Source organism: Nannospalax galili, unplaced genomic scaffold (assembly GCF_000622305.1).
Source record: "Nannospalax galili isolate Female #2095 unplaced genomic scaffold, S.galili_v1.0 scaffold654, whole genome shotgun sequence".
Lineage (NCBI taxonomy): Eukaryota > Metazoa > Chordata > Mammalia > Rodentia > Spalacidae > Nannospalax > Nannospalax galili.
Window position 1 is genome coordinate 2,775,483 of NW_008335971.1, and position 17,003 is coordinate 2,792,485.

At 35.0% G+C, this 17,003-nt stretch overlaps 2 protein-coding genes across 3 annotated transcripts in view; one reads left to right on the plus strand and one right to left on the minus strand.

Annotated features, from left to right (window-relative positions):
* The window catches only part of Tmprss15 (transmembrane serine protease 15), a 136,938-nt gene extending 131,633 nt beyond the window's left edge, over positions 1-5,305 (plus strand). For both annotated transcript variants that reach the window (XM_008830796.1, XM_008830795.1), the window contains 2 exons: positions 1,253-1,395; positions 5,150-5,305. In XM_008830796.1, coding sequence (XP_008829018.1) covers positions 1,253-1,395; positions 5,150-5,305 — 299 coding nt within the window. The remainder of the gene's footprint in view (positions 1-1,252; positions 1,396-5,149) is intronic.
* A 3,104-nt stretch (positions 5,306-8,409) lies between these two features.
* Chodl (chondrolectin) overlaps positions 8,410-17,003 on the minus strand; it is a 23,013-nt gene continuing 14,419 nt past the window's right edge. The window contains exons 4-6 of the mRNA XM_008830798.1: positions 15,231-15,317; positions 13,198-13,300; positions 8,410-8,934 (exon numbers count right to left, since the gene is read on the minus strand). Coding sequence (XP_008829020.1) covers positions 8,850-8,934; positions 13,198-13,300; positions 15,231-15,317 — 275 coding nt within the window. The 3' untranslated portion in view covers positions 8,410-8,849. The remainder of the gene's footprint in view (positions 8,935-13,197; positions 13,301-15,230; positions 15,318-17,003) is intronic.

Consider the following 17,003-nt stretch of genomic DNA (forward strand, 5'->3'; position numbering starts at 1 on the left):
CAACTTGCAAAGTGCCCTTTTAATTTATTAATTTTTATTATTATAAAACTAAGGTATGCCACCCATCCTTGATCTTTATGTGGTAAATGACAAAGAGGTATTGAATTTTTCTCTCCATTTCAGTCTCTTTTGTTTCCTTTCCTAACTTGAAATCTTTCAGGTTTGGAAATTACCCCATGGTGTGCTGTTCATTCAGCTGGCACTATTGAGGCAGTGTCTTTTGTGTGAAGCTTCCCAATTCCATGTTCAGTGTCATGCTTATACTTCTAAATCATCTGTGGTGGAAACTTATCCTTGGTGCAGAAAAAGGCATATTGGGACATTTTTTCTAGATAACAACTTGCTACATGTTTACTAGCACACTGCTGATTCATATACATCTATATTGCATTTAAATCACACAAACATGTACTATTTGTTTCCTTAATTTTTTAGTACATAGGTGAAACTTATCTTGAAGTAAGATCATATGTTTTTGTAACACTGACTGTCAAATGTAGTAAATTATCCTTAACTTTCTACCTTTCTTGAAGTATCAAATAGAATTGCTAATTATGAGAAAGTGCTTCGCTGTGCCTTTCCTGGGGTACCAACACCTGTTTGTTTTGCAAGCCCCCTGGGATTTGTAGTTTAAAGAGCAAAGATTCATACTTTCTGTGAACATGAGAGATTCATTATATAAAATGAATGTAAATACACTGTGGTAAAAAGGCTTCCTTTCCCTTCACCTGCATGGTATGGTAATCTGATTGCCCCGAGCACAGAGTACAGTTCTTGAAGCTTTGTCCTATGCTCAGTGTGCACCTGCTCACTGACACAATACCACAAAGAAGCTGAATGTCATTTTAAGGGAGGGAACACCTCCTCAGGTGCCAAATGAAAAGCACTCTGGATTTCCAAGTTGCTGCTTATTTCCATGAATGGAACTCTTTGTGTTGGTGGTCTTCACTTCTATGAGCAAACTATAACGGTAAAAAATCACTGAAAATGCCTAAAGACACCCTAGTCCTAGGAATTGTGGCCCTCCTACTACCATTTCAGAAAGAAAGAAATGCATTATGTTATCTTTTTGAAGTGCACAGATGGGTATATTGTGTACTTGAAAGTACAAGTTCAGTAGTTAGTTCCATTATATACCCACACACTACTCCATAATAAGAGCAAGACGTTAGAATTAAGAAGACAGATAGTGTTTCATTCAAGGATGCCTGTTGATCACTTCTGACTGACTGTCTGCATAACCTATTTTTAGAAGATTCCTATGCAAACGTACTGCAAGAAGCTGTTGTTCCTCTTATACCCAATGAAAAGTGTCAGCAACAGATGCCAGAATATAACATCACTGAAAATATGATATGTGCAGGCTATGAAGAAGGGGGAGTAGATTCTTGCCAGGTAAATATGGAAAATTAGTCACCTTACACATTTTTAAAATTTGTTTTATTTTATTTTTTGTGTATGTGTATATTACCTGCATGTAGGTAAGTGTACCTGTGTTGTGCAATGCCTGCGGAGGAAGAAGAGGCTGTTGGATCCCCTGGGAATGGAGTTACAGACAGTTGTTAGCTGCCATGTGGGGGCTGGGATTTGAACCCGGGTCTTCTGCAAGTACAGTCAGTGTTCTTAACTGCTGAGCCATCTCTCCAGCCCCACTACCTTATACATTTAGATAGCATGGTTTCACTTAAAAATAATTTGAGACTTAAGAAATCAAAATGGTTCCTTAGTTTCACCTTTTCCTTTATAGAAGTTATTGGTGGCAATGAGTGACTTTAGGAAAATCATGTGGTTTATTTAGTGGTTTTATTAAGTACTAAGCAAACACTTGAAACTAATAAGATATTTTATTAGACTTACTAAGTCAATTTTATGGCATGCTTTCTTTATTAGAAAATTAATAAAATATTAATGTGTCAACATTTACTGGATTAGATTAAATCTGAAAGTATTATAGACCTAGTGAATAACTGACACATGTGAGCTTGGCATTTATATCAGGAGGAAATGGTTTTATCATGACAAAGTGTAACATCTTGTTCAATATGTTAAAAATATATATGATAGCTTGACAACACACGTTTAAAACAGGAAGCTAAATGTCTCAAGTCATGTTAAACTTTTCAATCAGTTTTACATTTATTCTGCTTTAATAAAAACTTGCAAATTCAATACAAATCAGTTAGCTTTTGCCTTATTTAAAACTTACCTTTGGCTTTTTATACTTCCCTTTTATAATGAAAAGTGTGCTACAGGAAGATATATTACCACTTAAGAGGAGATTTGTAGAATTATTGCACAGTAGGGAAATCAGCTATACAACTTCAATTACAGTTAATGGGAAGTGCACGGCAGACACCTCACATACTATGTAGAATACATGATGGCTAAAGCTATTGATCTTAGTGTTACATTATGCCAATAACTCATTCCAGATATATGAAATTTTATGCTTGTATTTACTGTCTGCAGAATCTAAGTATGCTATTCATTATCAAGTAAGAAATTCCTAATTCATGGAAATACCTTGTACAATTATTAGCATAATTGAGTAACCATCACTTTAGATTGTCACACGATTTTTTGGTTAAAGTTTAATATTAATTGACTAAGAACACATTATTTAAACTTTTGAACATGTTGTTGCTTGAAAAAGTTTTTTGAAGTATTATTATTTAGCCTCAAAATTTGTCCAATCAAGCTTTCACGATTCCTTAAGTGTCTTCTAGCTTACGGGCTTGCATTTTTGAGGCATCCTTCCAAGGACTAGGCAAAACCAGAGACTAGAGAATGTCTTCACATTAGGAAGCAGAGTGAATATCATTTCACCAACCATTCAGAACCATATCCTACATCAAAGGCTATCAAAGCATGGTGTGCAGCCTATTAGATGGATCATCACCCGGAACGTTTTAGAAGTATAAATTGTAAGACCTCATAACACACCTGCCAAACAACAGTCTAAAGTTGAAACCTAGTGATGTATGCTTTCTTGTGCCTTCCTGGTGACACTAATACATGAGACATTTTGAGAACCATTGTTCTAAAGAAAATGATCACTAACCTCACATTCACAAAGAAGATCATGACCTTAATCTTTATTTATATATCATATATTCTTACTGATTATATAGAGTGTCTAAATAGAAACATACAATTAAGTTTAATATTTGATGTTCTTGCATTCATTTATAATTTAAATACTTAAGCATCTTTGAAATAGTGGAAGAAGAAACATCTTCACTGAACAAATTATATTAAACCAAGGAGTTTATATAACATAAATGACATGATATGGTTGGCTGACAGGGTTGATAGAAAGGAAACAAGCCCAAGCCTCCCTGTCATGCACATGCCAGCACAAGGCTGTATGATCTGTGGGTCCCTGAAGTTCAACTGACCCAGTATACACTGAGAAAACTAAAATTCACGATTCTAATATCAGCATCTTATATTTGTCTAGTAAAAAGTCAATTATTCTTTTAAATAGAAAGAGCCAAACAACTCTTTTTTAAAAAAATCTGAATCTGCCAGGCATGGTGGCACACGCCTTTAATCTCAGCACTCAGGAGGCATATCTCTATGAGTTCAAGGCCACCCTGGTCTACATAGTGAGTTCCAGGACAGCTGGGGCTACAGGGAGACACTGTCTCAAAAAAAGATATATATATATATTTGGTTTATTTTTAATAACTTCGAAATCATATATATTTGGGGCTATAGACATTCTTCTCCACAAATGTATCTGAACTAATATATAGAAGAAAACTTAGGAATCAAAAATGGCAATCACAGCCATCCCCCTTCAGGCAGCTTAGACGCATTTGTTGTATCCTGACTATAGGTAACCTGTGACAGTATTGACGGTAGTATTCTTCTGCACACGCTTGATTGGCCATATTTTTCCCTTTAAGTACAGCACCAAAAGATGATCAAAAGATCAGGTAAAAAGTCCTCATGATGTTTCCTAACATAAAGCTAAATTTGAAATATTCTATTAAAGCATTGATTTTAAAAAAGGATATGAATTTTATATAATTTCATAATAAAAAGAAATGATTTGTCTGATGTGGAAGTGCAGCCTGCCTTTAATCGCAATATTCAAAGGCAGAGGCAGGTAGATCTCTTTGAGCTCAAGGACTGCTTGGTCTGCTCACCAAGTTCCAGGCCAGTCAGGGATGAATAGTGAGACCAGATCTCAGACATAAAATAATATAATAAATAAATAGAAATTTTGAATAGTTAATGCAGGAGAAATATTTGTTAATAAACTAATCACACTAGGTGCTCATATTATTGCATTCCATGAGAATCATGATGTAGAATGACATCTGTGTGGTTAATTGAACTAGGATCTGCTATAATAAATACCTGTGAAAATGAAAAAGCTTTCCTTTCACAGTTAAAATCCCAAAGTGAAATACATTCTCCTGTTTCTAGAAATTATATTATAGAAGATTTGTTTACTTCAGCTGATGTTAAGATTTTCAAATTTGTTAGGTAATTGACAAAAAATTCACTGTTATACAGCAGAACTAAAATTAAAACCATGTATGAATTCTTAATTTTTTATAAAAACATAATGCGAAATAATTTCGTTTTTGTGAAGATTCTTCTGGACATTTAGCAGAAGTACTACTTAATAAAATGGTTAATCCTCTTTGGCCTAATGATTTGTTATTGAAGTGATTTAGAAACTTTCTTATTTCAGGTTAAAGTAGCATAATTAAACTGGGGAAATGCTTGCTAAATAGTATTCTACAAACTGTTTTAGATGTTATTGCTTGCTCAAAGGTTTCTCATACATAATGTAGAATGGGGGTGAGAAATATAGAAATCCTCCTTAAATGGTTAATCCTCTTTGGCCTAATGATTTGTTATTGAAGTGATTTAGAAACTTTCTTATTTCAGGTTAAAGTAGCATAATTAAACTGGGGAAATGCTTGCTAAATAGTATTCTACAAACTGTTTTAGATGTTATTGCTTGCTCAAAGGTTTCTCATACATAATGTAGAATGGGGGTGAGAAATATAGAAATCCTCCTTTCAATGAAATCATATTTATGAGTACGTAATTTTGGATTGATGAACTAAGATTTTTATGTTTATATTGACTGACCATGCACTTGCAACTCCTGTGGTTCACTGTCTAGGGAGATTCAGGAGGACCATTGATGTGCCAAGAAAACAACAGGTGGCTTCTTGTGGGTGTGACGTCATTTGGAGTCCAGTGTGCACTGCCTAATCGCCCTGGGGTGTACGTCCGGGTCCCAAGGTTCACAGAATGGATAAATAGTTTTCTATATTAAGCGTTTCCTAACCAAATACGAAAGTTAGTCTGCCAGTTTTCCCATTTTACTCTAAGTAGCATGGAAACTGAGAGTGTTATGGAGGGAGAAACAAAAAAGCTTTTATTTTTAACTAAATCACCTACATGCTGGGAGTAGTGAAGGAAGACAAAACAAGAAATTGAAATTGATCTTTCAACACAAAGTAACTCTCGAACACATTTTGATTCCATTGTAAGTAATGTTTCTTTCAGAAACATTACCATTTCCTTTGTTTTTAATCATTATTTTTATCACTTTCTGCTATGTAAAAGGATATTATTTTAAGATATTGTCCATACACTTATAGAAGTTTAAACAAAATTGGGCAAAAAAGTGAAATGAAATACTTATGCAAAGTAAGTCATTGTTTGAAATGAACAGCTACAACTTATCTGGTTTCTGTTTAGCTGATTATCAGAATCACAATAGTTTTTTTGCTTTTCCAGCCACACGCATTTCAATTTCAAGTTGAAGATAAATATAATCTTTTCCTTGCTCATAAAAGTATTTATTGTAAGGTCATAACATAGACCTGATTGTAACGTGATTGATTGTGTGTTCCTCACAAATAAATGCTACAGCGTTCCCTTTCCAAACCTATCATCAGAAAAAAAGCAAATTACTTGACTGATATGGCCATTCTACACAGATGATTTTTACCTAGGTTATTTGAACTCTCCATTTATTTTGAGTTAGTATGCTTTAAATCTCAAAAAAATAGATATTTTGAAGAAATACTGCTGTTAGAAATGTTTTTCTCAGTTTATGTGTTATAGGGGATGTTCTTAACATGTGAAAAACTTATTGAGACACAGATGAATTGCCCATTTAAAAGTCAAAAATGTGTAATAAATGAATTTGCTTTACTCATTTAATCTTTTGGATCATTTCCAGAACAAACTTTAGTTTCACTTACCACACCGAATCTCCTGATTTATTTGGGGAGAGAAAATTTGAACTGCCTTAATACAAACATACATACACAGAGACAAATACATTTCACACACACACCCCATTTTTTGCAAGAAATGATATATTAGAAGAGAGGATAAGATTTAAAGGAGTTGGAAGAATGTACCATTTTCTATATATTGGCCTAATGAAAAAAGAAGCTTGAGCTACACTTGGAAGGAGTGATTATAATTAATGCATTTAAGAGGACATTTACGCATTAATGCATTTAAGTGGGGGCAGCCATGCAGGTCAAAGTGAGCCTAAGGGTCAGGGACAGGGGTCAGAAAACAGTCATGTTGTATCAAAAGACCTCTCACCGGGGAAGAGTGAGAGAAAAAAAATATGTCATTAAAATATAGTGCAGTAAAATAATAGAGGCAAGTTCCCAATAAAAAGCAACATAAGGAATCCAAGGTCTCTGAACACCTTCATTACAAGAAGTTTCTAATAACCCAATTCTAGCAAGAGGTAAGGAGACAGCAGGATCTGAGTGTCTTGTTTATGCTTAATACTTGAAGGTAGCTCCACAGTTCCTTGGTATTTCCCAACACATATTAAAACTATGTTCTGAAAACAAAGAACAGAGAGATCCATGATATATCTGTTCATTTGTTAAATGCCAGCTAAAGTTTACAGAAATTCTTAGAACAGTAGCATTACCATTTCCTAGTAGGAAAGAAGTTTATTTTCCCACAGTTGTCACTGATGGAATTAATTCTGGGTACTAGCAGTTATTCTGAACTGGATAATGATAAAAGGGAAGGCGCAGCCTTTTCCCATCACTTTCTGTTTCTGCCCTCCAGCTGTTAGAGTCCTGGGTGGCATAGGCAAAGGAAAAAGCTTGTTTCCCTTCTATCAAGTCCTAACTAAAGGAAGCAATGGTGGAGTTGGAATGGAGGGAAGACAATAGGTCCTGACAACTGGTCCCCAGTCAGCCCAGGAAGATGGTGAGCCACAAAAGGAAGAGAAGCACTATGAAGGCAGAGCTAAGTTCAGAATGCAGCTGGCCATTCTCAGTCCCAGAACAGCAGTAAAGAGACTGAAAGACCCTTTTTGACACTTAGTTCTACAAACCAACTCTATTTAATTGCTCTAAGGAAAGTTTTTATTGTGCAACTGAAAAGGCTCACAAGGAAAAGAAATTTCCCTTTTCACTCTGTATCCACACCTTCCACGCTCTTCACACGTAAGGACTTGTTGGGTTTCTTTCTTCTTCCAGCAGTGGAGTAACACATCTGTATTTTGTTCACTTTAGAAACAGACAATACCAATGATCATTCTTCAGAAAAAAGAATTCTTTATTTGGTTAAAAGGAGCATGGGGACCAAATAGTTAAGAACTCTCTCTTGCAAACAACAAATCATCAGCATCAAAGAAACTAGATTAGAGAGAAGAAAGTGCAGTTCAGGATCACAAACAAAACCTCATCAAAGACTGTTCAGTCATCAACGACCTCCAACCCATGTTACATTAATTTATGTCATTTACAGTTCTTTTCTCAACATGTAACTTCAGTGTGCTCTGCTTAGTGTCACACAGTTGTAAATCATTCACCTGGTCCCGCTTATCAGACCTATAAACCAATAGGATAAATTCAGCTAGGAAAACCTTAAACAAACCATACCTTTCTGCCTCCCAGGTCAATCCAAGCCCCCAAACAGCTATCTTGTTTGTCTGACAGTGAAGCGTTCCAATGAGTCTAGACCCTCAGAGGGCGCTACTTGCACTTAATAGGCAGTGTGCGACGACCTATGATTTGTACTGTGTATGCCATTTTCTTTTTGTTCAGGATTGATTACATTAATGTCTATACAACTATTAGTAAAGATATTATATTACAAAATCTGTTTAATTTTAAACTAAAATTAATTGTAAGGCACATGTCTTGCACAATTGAAATTAGACAGTTCTTGCCTCTAAGTAAAGTGTTTCTGGAGATTTATACCACAGTTAATGAAACAGCTTCTTATTTCTGAAGAGATTTCCTAAACCGTGTCCAACTAAGAACAGAGAAACTAAAAGACAATGAACACTTTCTGTAAAAGAAAGATTTTCCTTTTGGAAAATCTTTTGTGTTTCTGTAAAATCAAAATGGCATGTGTTAAAAAATGAAATGCCATAAAAATAAATATTAGAGCAGTCCATTTTATCAAACACTTATGCAAAGGTAAAATATTTCAGCACACTGAAAATTTCAATACAATTTACATTATATGAAGTAGATTACAAGTTATGAAATGTGAAAAAAAGTAACTGCTTTCAACACATATGCCTGATGTGCTGGCAGAAATTCCATCTGCATGGTCCATTCCATTTACATAAATGTTGGGTGCATCCTTTAGTGAAATAAGCATGTCTCACTCTATTATCAGCACAGCATATTTTGTAACTGAAATAATGAACATATAGAAATCGTTTTGATATTTTCCTCAAGGGGGAGCTTACAGTTCATCTTGCAGATCCTTTGAGACTTCAAGCCATTCCAAGCTAATATGTGATGGACGTCATTCCTTATACTGATTCTGAATTATAAAACTATTTTCTTTTCCAGAGCCACATCAATTAAATATTATACTTCCATGCCACTTTCCTTTCTGGTGCTCTTCGAAATCCACAGTGTAGACTGGTTTGGGCTAGTTTTTGTTCTTCCTTTACTGAAAAACATACAAAGAAATAAATTCAGTTCCAGACACCACTTATCAAATTGGGCCTGTTTTGGTGCAAATGGAGATTTCAGACAGTTATTTATAAAAACTCTTTTCTCACCAGCATATTTTCCATTCCTACAAAAAAATTCTGGATTATTCCAATGTGTGAAAACGACAAACAGTTCTTTTAAGTGTTGAAAATCAAAAATGTATCTTTATCTGTTGACTCTTCATGGATTTCAGATACACACATGCAAATATGTCTGACAGAGAACTAAAATACACATTTTATTCCCCAATAAATCTTTATTTCCTTTGATAAGTGATTCTGAATTCTGCTTTCTGAGTACTCTACACAGTGTCTGTTGAATTTAATGCAAGTCACTCAAATAAATGCTCTGGTCCTAAGTACAAGAGCACCTATTACCTCCTTCTGTCAGCTTTACTGAGCTGGCTTAAGTCATTTATGACTCAACTGCTTAATGTTATACTTTGGCAACTTAGGAGTTTGTAAGCTCTTCCTCCAAGTCTAAAATGTGAATTCCATCCTGTGAAAATTGACTTAGAACCCATGTTCTAGTGTGTGCCTGAGGTTCTGACTGTCTTTACCTTAGAGTGGTCACATTTCAGGCTCCCGAAAATGTCTACTGTAAGTTTCTCCATGTTATCCTCTACCAGATTACTTGTCAAGATTTCTATTTCTTTCCTCCTTTTATTCCTGAGGATGTATCTCACTTATATTACTACTTGGTCACAATTTTCAGTACTTAGCAATGTCTCTGTACATCCACCATCAATGCTATAATAATTGCTGCAGTCCTCAAAGACCACCATCCTACAGACACACCTCCTCCACCCATCTACCATCCTACAGACAAGATACACCTTACCCATCCATGCCACCATTCTACAGATACACCTCTATCCATCCCACCATCCTACAGACACACCACTCCAGCCATGTACCATTCTACAGACAAGACACGCCTTATGCACCTGTACCAACATTCTACAGACACATCTCTATTCATCCCACCATTCCACAGACACACCTCTTCTATACATCCACCATCTTACAGGCACACCTCCTCCATCCATCCCAGCATCCTATAGACAAATTTCCTCTACCCATCTACTATCCTACAAGTGCACTTACTCCACCCATTCAACTATCTTACAAACACCCTCCTTCCCTCCGTTCCGCCATCCTAGGTACACCTCCTCCATCAACTGTACCACCCTATAGGCACACCTTCTCCCCTAGATCCTACCACCTTATGTATATACCTCCTCAACCCATCCCACCATGTTACAGACACACCTACTCCACCAATCTCACCAGCCTATGCACACACCTCCTTCCATTTCATCATCCTAAGCATACACGTCTATCCATCCCATCCTAGGCACATACCTCCTTCTAGCCCATCCTCCTAGGCACACACCTCCTTCCATCCCATCATTCTAGGCACAAAATTCCTTCAATCCCATCATCCTATCCACACACCTTCTTCCATCCCATCATCCTAGGCACACACATACATATATCCCACCATCCTACAGACACACCCCCTCATTTATCCCACCATCCTAAAGGTCCACCTTCTCCATCCATTCAACCATCTTACAGAAGTTGCAGAACTCCTTTAAAGAGATAAAAGAATTATGTATGTAAACATACATGACCACCTGACCATGCCATTATATTTTAGAATGTTTCATTCAGGTCAATTTGAGTATTGTTATGATTAATAAACTATATCCAAATTATAGGTCTATAGATAGTCTTTCAGATCGATAGGCATAACAGTTCTACTAAGTCATCTAGCATGAACAGGAAATAAGTCAGTCAAGCAAAGTTTTTAAAAGCAGAATTTTTTAAGTGGCAAGAAATTGGTTAAGTTATTAATGGGGTTTTTATTATAATTAGTAATTCACTTAAGAATTGCTATTAATTAAAGGAACAAGGGTTATTTTGAAAATGATATGGAATGAGAGAAACCACCATGTGTACCAGATTGGAATTTAAACTTTCTGCAAGGCACTCAGATGATAATGGAGTGGAGTCTTTGATGCAGTTTCTCCTTGCTTTCCTGGAAGAAAGGAAAATGGGAGGCTCTAAGAACAAATGAACAAAGTACTGCAGCCAGTGTTGGAAACTGCAAGTGATTGATTTGGTTCATTGCCTGCTCAGTTTGGTCGATTTTCTCACTCTAAAAATTTCAAACAAGTGAAAACATTCACAGATATTTAGAATAGATACAAAAACTATTTGTGAAAAGCAAAAAAACCCTTAGTGGATATGCTGTTACTCAACAGTTTAGTGCATTTTACTTTACAAATGGGAATATCTGAATCATATTTTTATATTATCTTTTTCTAGCAAATTTGCTACTTACATGACTTCCTTAACAATTTATCTTGGTTAAGAAGGGGCTTACATCCAATCCTCAAGCTACCCGAGTGCTTTCACAATGAGAAACGAAACATGTTTCCGTCTATATTCTTAGGAATTAAGGCAAGAAACAGCATCTTTTCTATTGTGTGTGTTGTATACAAAATATTGGAAAGTAAGTTTTACACTGTTCCACATGTAGTCAAAAGAGTCACAACATATAGTGTTTATTTGTCAGGCTTTGAAAGTTCTTAGATATGTGCTAATGATTTTTATATTTTCAAATATTTTAGTGGTGATTGTTTGTTTGAGACAGGGTCTTGCTATGCAATCCAGGCTGACCCCAATTAACAATCCTCCTGCTACTAGCTTCCCAAGCATTGGAATTATAGTTGTATGCTACTAGGCCTGCCTAGGTTAGAGCCCTTGTAAATGTATGTCAGTCACTGAGAACTAACATTATTTCTGGAAATTTTGTTACTTTGTGAGTTCTCTATGCTTTTTTTCAGGAAAATAAAAAGGATGAAATAAAAAGAAAAAAACTATTTCGTTTTCCGGTGGTTCCATGTTGCAAGCATTCTTTTGATCAGTTATTATTTAAAACACTGACCAAATATCTTTTATTATAGAAAATCTTTATTTAAATGTATCATCTACTTTCCCCTTTAATATATATTTATACTTCATTTTTAGAATTTAGTTGGCAAATTGACCTACATATAAAAACTTCACTAATTCGAGGGCATAGGTATGCATATATAAAAGTTCGAATATTTCCCAGAAAACTTGCTGTTAGGATGTATCATTTTATTTCAAAATCTCTGTCAACTAGCACCTGGGTTCATTTGTTTGATTGTTTGCTTGTTTGTTTTTATATTTGGGAGAAGTATTTGTTTGTTTTTATTGAGACAAGGTCTCATACCTGTAGCTCAGGCTATTCTGAAGCACCATATAGTTCAAGCTGGCCTTGCACTCATAGTAATCCTCCTGCTTCAGCCTCCCAAGTCATCACATTCAACTCACTGTTTTTACCATTGTATTTAATATCCTATTCTTAAAAGGTCCCTTTGAAGCAAAATGGGAGCCGTGATTTGGAGTTTGAAAGTGTATTACAGATATACTTTTTGAAATCCAGTTTTGCTTATAACTTGATGCTCACATTGAAATGCCTAGCATCAATTCTTTTATTTCATAATCCAGAGACAGTATAACACAGTAGATGTTGCAAGTTTACAAGCACTCATATTTTAGATCCACAATATATACTACCTGTGTGACACAAGACAAATTAAGTGATCGAACTAAACCACCATTTTCCTGGCTGAAAAACAAAAACCGCAAGACAAATACTTCATAAGACTTGTGAACTATAAATGAAATATTGGATGCCACATATTATCAAGGCATGTTATTCAATAATGTAGAAAAAGAACAAGAATGTATGTTCTACAAGACATTATGTGCTGGGTTTGTATTGGAAGGTATGTATATCAGAAGTGTTTAACAGAAAGTTAAAATCAATTGTTTTCATTTACTTGCAGTCTTTAAAAACATTCATTGAAATTTTGTGGATTTCATACAATACATCTTAATCATATTTAGACCCCTCTTCCCTGTCTGCACCCCACAGGACTTCATGCATTTTGTCTTATATATTAAGGCCTATCAAGTCAAGTTTGTGTACCCAGATCCCATGTAAGTTCCACCACTGGGGCCTGTTCAGCCTGTCTACTGTCACTCCTTTAAAGAAGACCAACTCTCCCTCAGCCAGCAGTGGTTGACAAAGTTAGTTTTTTAGCAACTTCATAAAGCTTTCTCAAAGCATATTTAAAGGTTTTTTTTTTAAGTTATCTGAACACAAATAATTTATTTACCTTTTATGTAGCATCTGGAAACAACAGGTTCCAAAAGCAACCAATATCAGTAACAGCAAGGGGATTGTTGGTATAATCACATAAATTAGATTGGGAATTATACCTACAAAAGAAAATAGTCTAATGTACAATAATAGCCAAAGAAAGACTCTGACAGCTATGCAATAATTTCCCTGAAGATTAAAATAAAATGGAATTATTGCTAAAAAGTAAATTGTAAGCAAGTTCACTGAAAATACTGAAAAAACTAATGAAATAATATATGCACATTTTGGTAATAATTATCAGCAAATTTGTAATGCCCTGATTGTCAAGCTCAATTCAATATGCACTTAAAAAAATTACTATTAAATTTGCAATTCATAAATGGACTAATTTTCATACCGTGTTAATAATCTTAGCTATCTCATTTCATTAATTCTTCTGAATCATTAGAGAAGCAAACCCTGAATATTAAGGAATAATAATGATTAAAGTTATTGTTGACTTGAAAGATAAAGAATTACCTCAGGCAATAAGCTCAGTATCATAATAAAATGCAAGTATCTGGGATTAAATGACATTATTGCAACTACTAAGTGGTGACATAGTCATAACCCAGAGACACAGGACTCCAGAGCAATGACATGATTTTAATTAAATACTAAAAATGAGTAATATTTCAACCCTGTTCTATTACTCTGGATGATGCAGGTATTCTAACAAATTATTCTAAAACAGGCAGCAACACTCCAGTCCTACACAGTATGCAATGATTTTATTAAGCATGTTTTTAATATCATAAGAAGGAATATATCCATAATATAATTATTTATTGAAAGCTTGAATTAGATTTAGATGTTATGAATTATATTAAAAACAACTACCTGAAATGTGAAAAGTTCAAAGGCTTAATAGCATATCTATATAAGAAAAGGAAACTGAAGAAATACATATTTAGTTTGCAAACTGAAAGTCACTCATCAATATGACTACTCTTAATAACTCTGACCAAAGTTGGTCATAATTTATTCACATAAGAGTTTATTGCTTCTTTTGTCAAAAATATGCATTTAATAATATCTAGTGATAGGTAATGTAGAGATATTTTTCTAAGTTTTACCCTTTATTTTTCCTTCATAAGTGAATACATTTTATTTTAAGCAAATTCACCCCTCACTCCCTACTTCCAACTACTCCCAGGTCCCTCACCTCCCTCTCCTTCCCAACTTCAGGGCCCAAAGGGTATGTCAAACATTTTAAGAATTTGTGAACTACTTCCTTTTCCAAATATTGCATTAATTCCAAATATTAATGATAAAAATATAAACTGTTATCTATGGGTTGTGGATTTTGAAACACTCAGGTCCTTGGCTCAATATTCACAAAGCAAATAAAATAAACATTTCTGCCCTAATTGGCACTGGGACAGGTTGGAAAGAGGTTTAAGGAACATTAAAAGCAATTTATGGCTAATACAAGATTTTCACTGGCGATTGCATTTTGTTTACTCTGGGGGCTGTGGTGGCAGCAGAATGGACAGCTCATTGCTGATATCTCTTCGCAACATGTTACACAGTCATGTCACATTCGTAGACTAAAACTGGTCAGGTAGGGGTATCTATACCAGAGAAGTCAAGGGAACAAAAGCTATAAATCGAGTGTGTTTTATACCTCACATCTACCCCAGCCAACTCCTCTACATTCATCTGCTGTTTGTTGGGTACTAAATATGCCAGTTAACATGACGTCAACTATATTGTATTGGGGGACTTTTTCATAGATATAGGCTTAATGTATCTATGAAATCACTCAATTTAATACCAAAATACATCTACTTGAAATGGAAATTTGGAAAAAAAATGTTCCTTCATTCAAAATGTATCATAGCATAACTAATTCTAGCTTACTTCAAGAGTAAATTTCTAAGGACCCATATTTAATGTACCGCATCCCCACGCAATAAGAAAAATTTCATTTGGGTCAACATGGAGCATTGTTTCAAAGCACACTTCTATAAGTGACAAAGTTAAGAAAACACAAGAATAAATCACCTGCTTCAGTAACAACCACATTCTCACTGGTGTCTCCTGGTTGATTTGTAAGATACGGCTTTTCAACAGGTTCTGTTGGATGAATCTCTGCAAACAATTAGCAAAGGAACCATAAATAATGATTAAGAAAAATGCAAATAATAAAAATAAAATGTGTCATGAATCAGTAAAAACATCTCAATTTTGATTTCTGCATAATTTACAGTCAAACACACTTTTGAATTTGAATGTACATAAAATTGGCTGACCAAAGCCAATATTTAATTATGTTTAAACAAAAGATCCAATTTAACAAATTCCCTCTGTAATCTAAACTTCATTTACTAACCAACAGTGGTACAATGCCAAAGGCAGCCAATAATCACAAAGCGGGCCCAAAGTTAAAAAGCTAAACAATAATTTGTGAACTTGAGAGGTAAGAGGCTAAACATAACTCAAAAGGAAACAAAGATAATTTCTCACTGTGATAAGTAGGTTTCTTCTTGTAATAATAATTGGCAGTCATTAAACATAACTCAGAAGGAAACATTGATAATGTCTCAGTATAATATTTAGACTTCTCTTTGTAATAACAATTAGCAGATAACTACATAATTGCATTTGGAATTGATAATTCAAGAACCAGTGTTCTGAAACACATTTCTGTGTTATACAAATAATGTCATTCCTAGATTTGCTTTTCAATAATGCTTGCTTTTCAATAGTGCCTACTCCTTTAAATAATCATAAATTAAGATTCACACATTGATTCTTTTCTGGTTTTGTGAGGCTAGATCTTTTCAAATGACAAATGCCTAAAAAATTGTTGAGATTTCTAAACATGGTCTGGTACTGTCATCTCATATATTGTTACCCCAAGGAAATATTCATTATATTAACAGTTTAGTGAAAGTAAATTATGGTAGCAGAAAAAAAGAAGAGATTTCAGATCTCTAGCTCCCTCCTTCTCCAAGAAATCAAGCTTCCCCACCCACCCCTGCACTGTAGAGATACTGTCTTTCACTAGACGGAATTGATAGGCAAGATGACTGTGGCCTTGAAGTGTTCTTTCCCCCTTGCATCTCCAAGCCCAGCCCCCTACTCAACATCCAGACCTAAGGGTAACTCTAATACCTGCTTCGACCCTAATTCCTGGGACAAAGACTATGCCATGTAGTGTGGAGCTTTCTCTCCCACATCCATTGCTTCACTTCTCACTACCTAAAAGAGCAAAGAACTCCCTTTGTTTCTCCTGAATTTGAAGGAATCCTCTCCTTTCAGAGACCCATCATACTACCTATAGCATGATATTATACCTTCCTTTTACTCAGAAACTGAAGGGAATTGAAGACTTTCCCTTAAGGACTCCTGTCACATTAGTAATGAGGTCTATCTAGACTAATGAAAGTCAACTTTGGGAACTGAAAAGGACTGAAGGAGGTCTGCCTGAGGACCCCTCACCCCATCATTCAATCTGTGATGTCTAGCTTGCCTAATAAATCACACTCTTTTCTATGAGACTATAACAATCCTTTTATTTATAATAGGTATGGTGGTTCATAACTAAAATGCAGGTACTGGAGAGAGGCTGGGACAGAAAGATCACCATGATATTGAGACTAGCCTGGTTTATATCTTGAACTTCAGAGCAGCCTGGGACACAGAATAAGACCACGCTTAAAACAAACAAAGCAAGCAAACAAACAAAACCTATAAATTTGTTTTATTCAAAACTATATTTTTTCTTTACTTTTATTATTTAAAATATCATAAGAAATATTTTATATAGTCTAT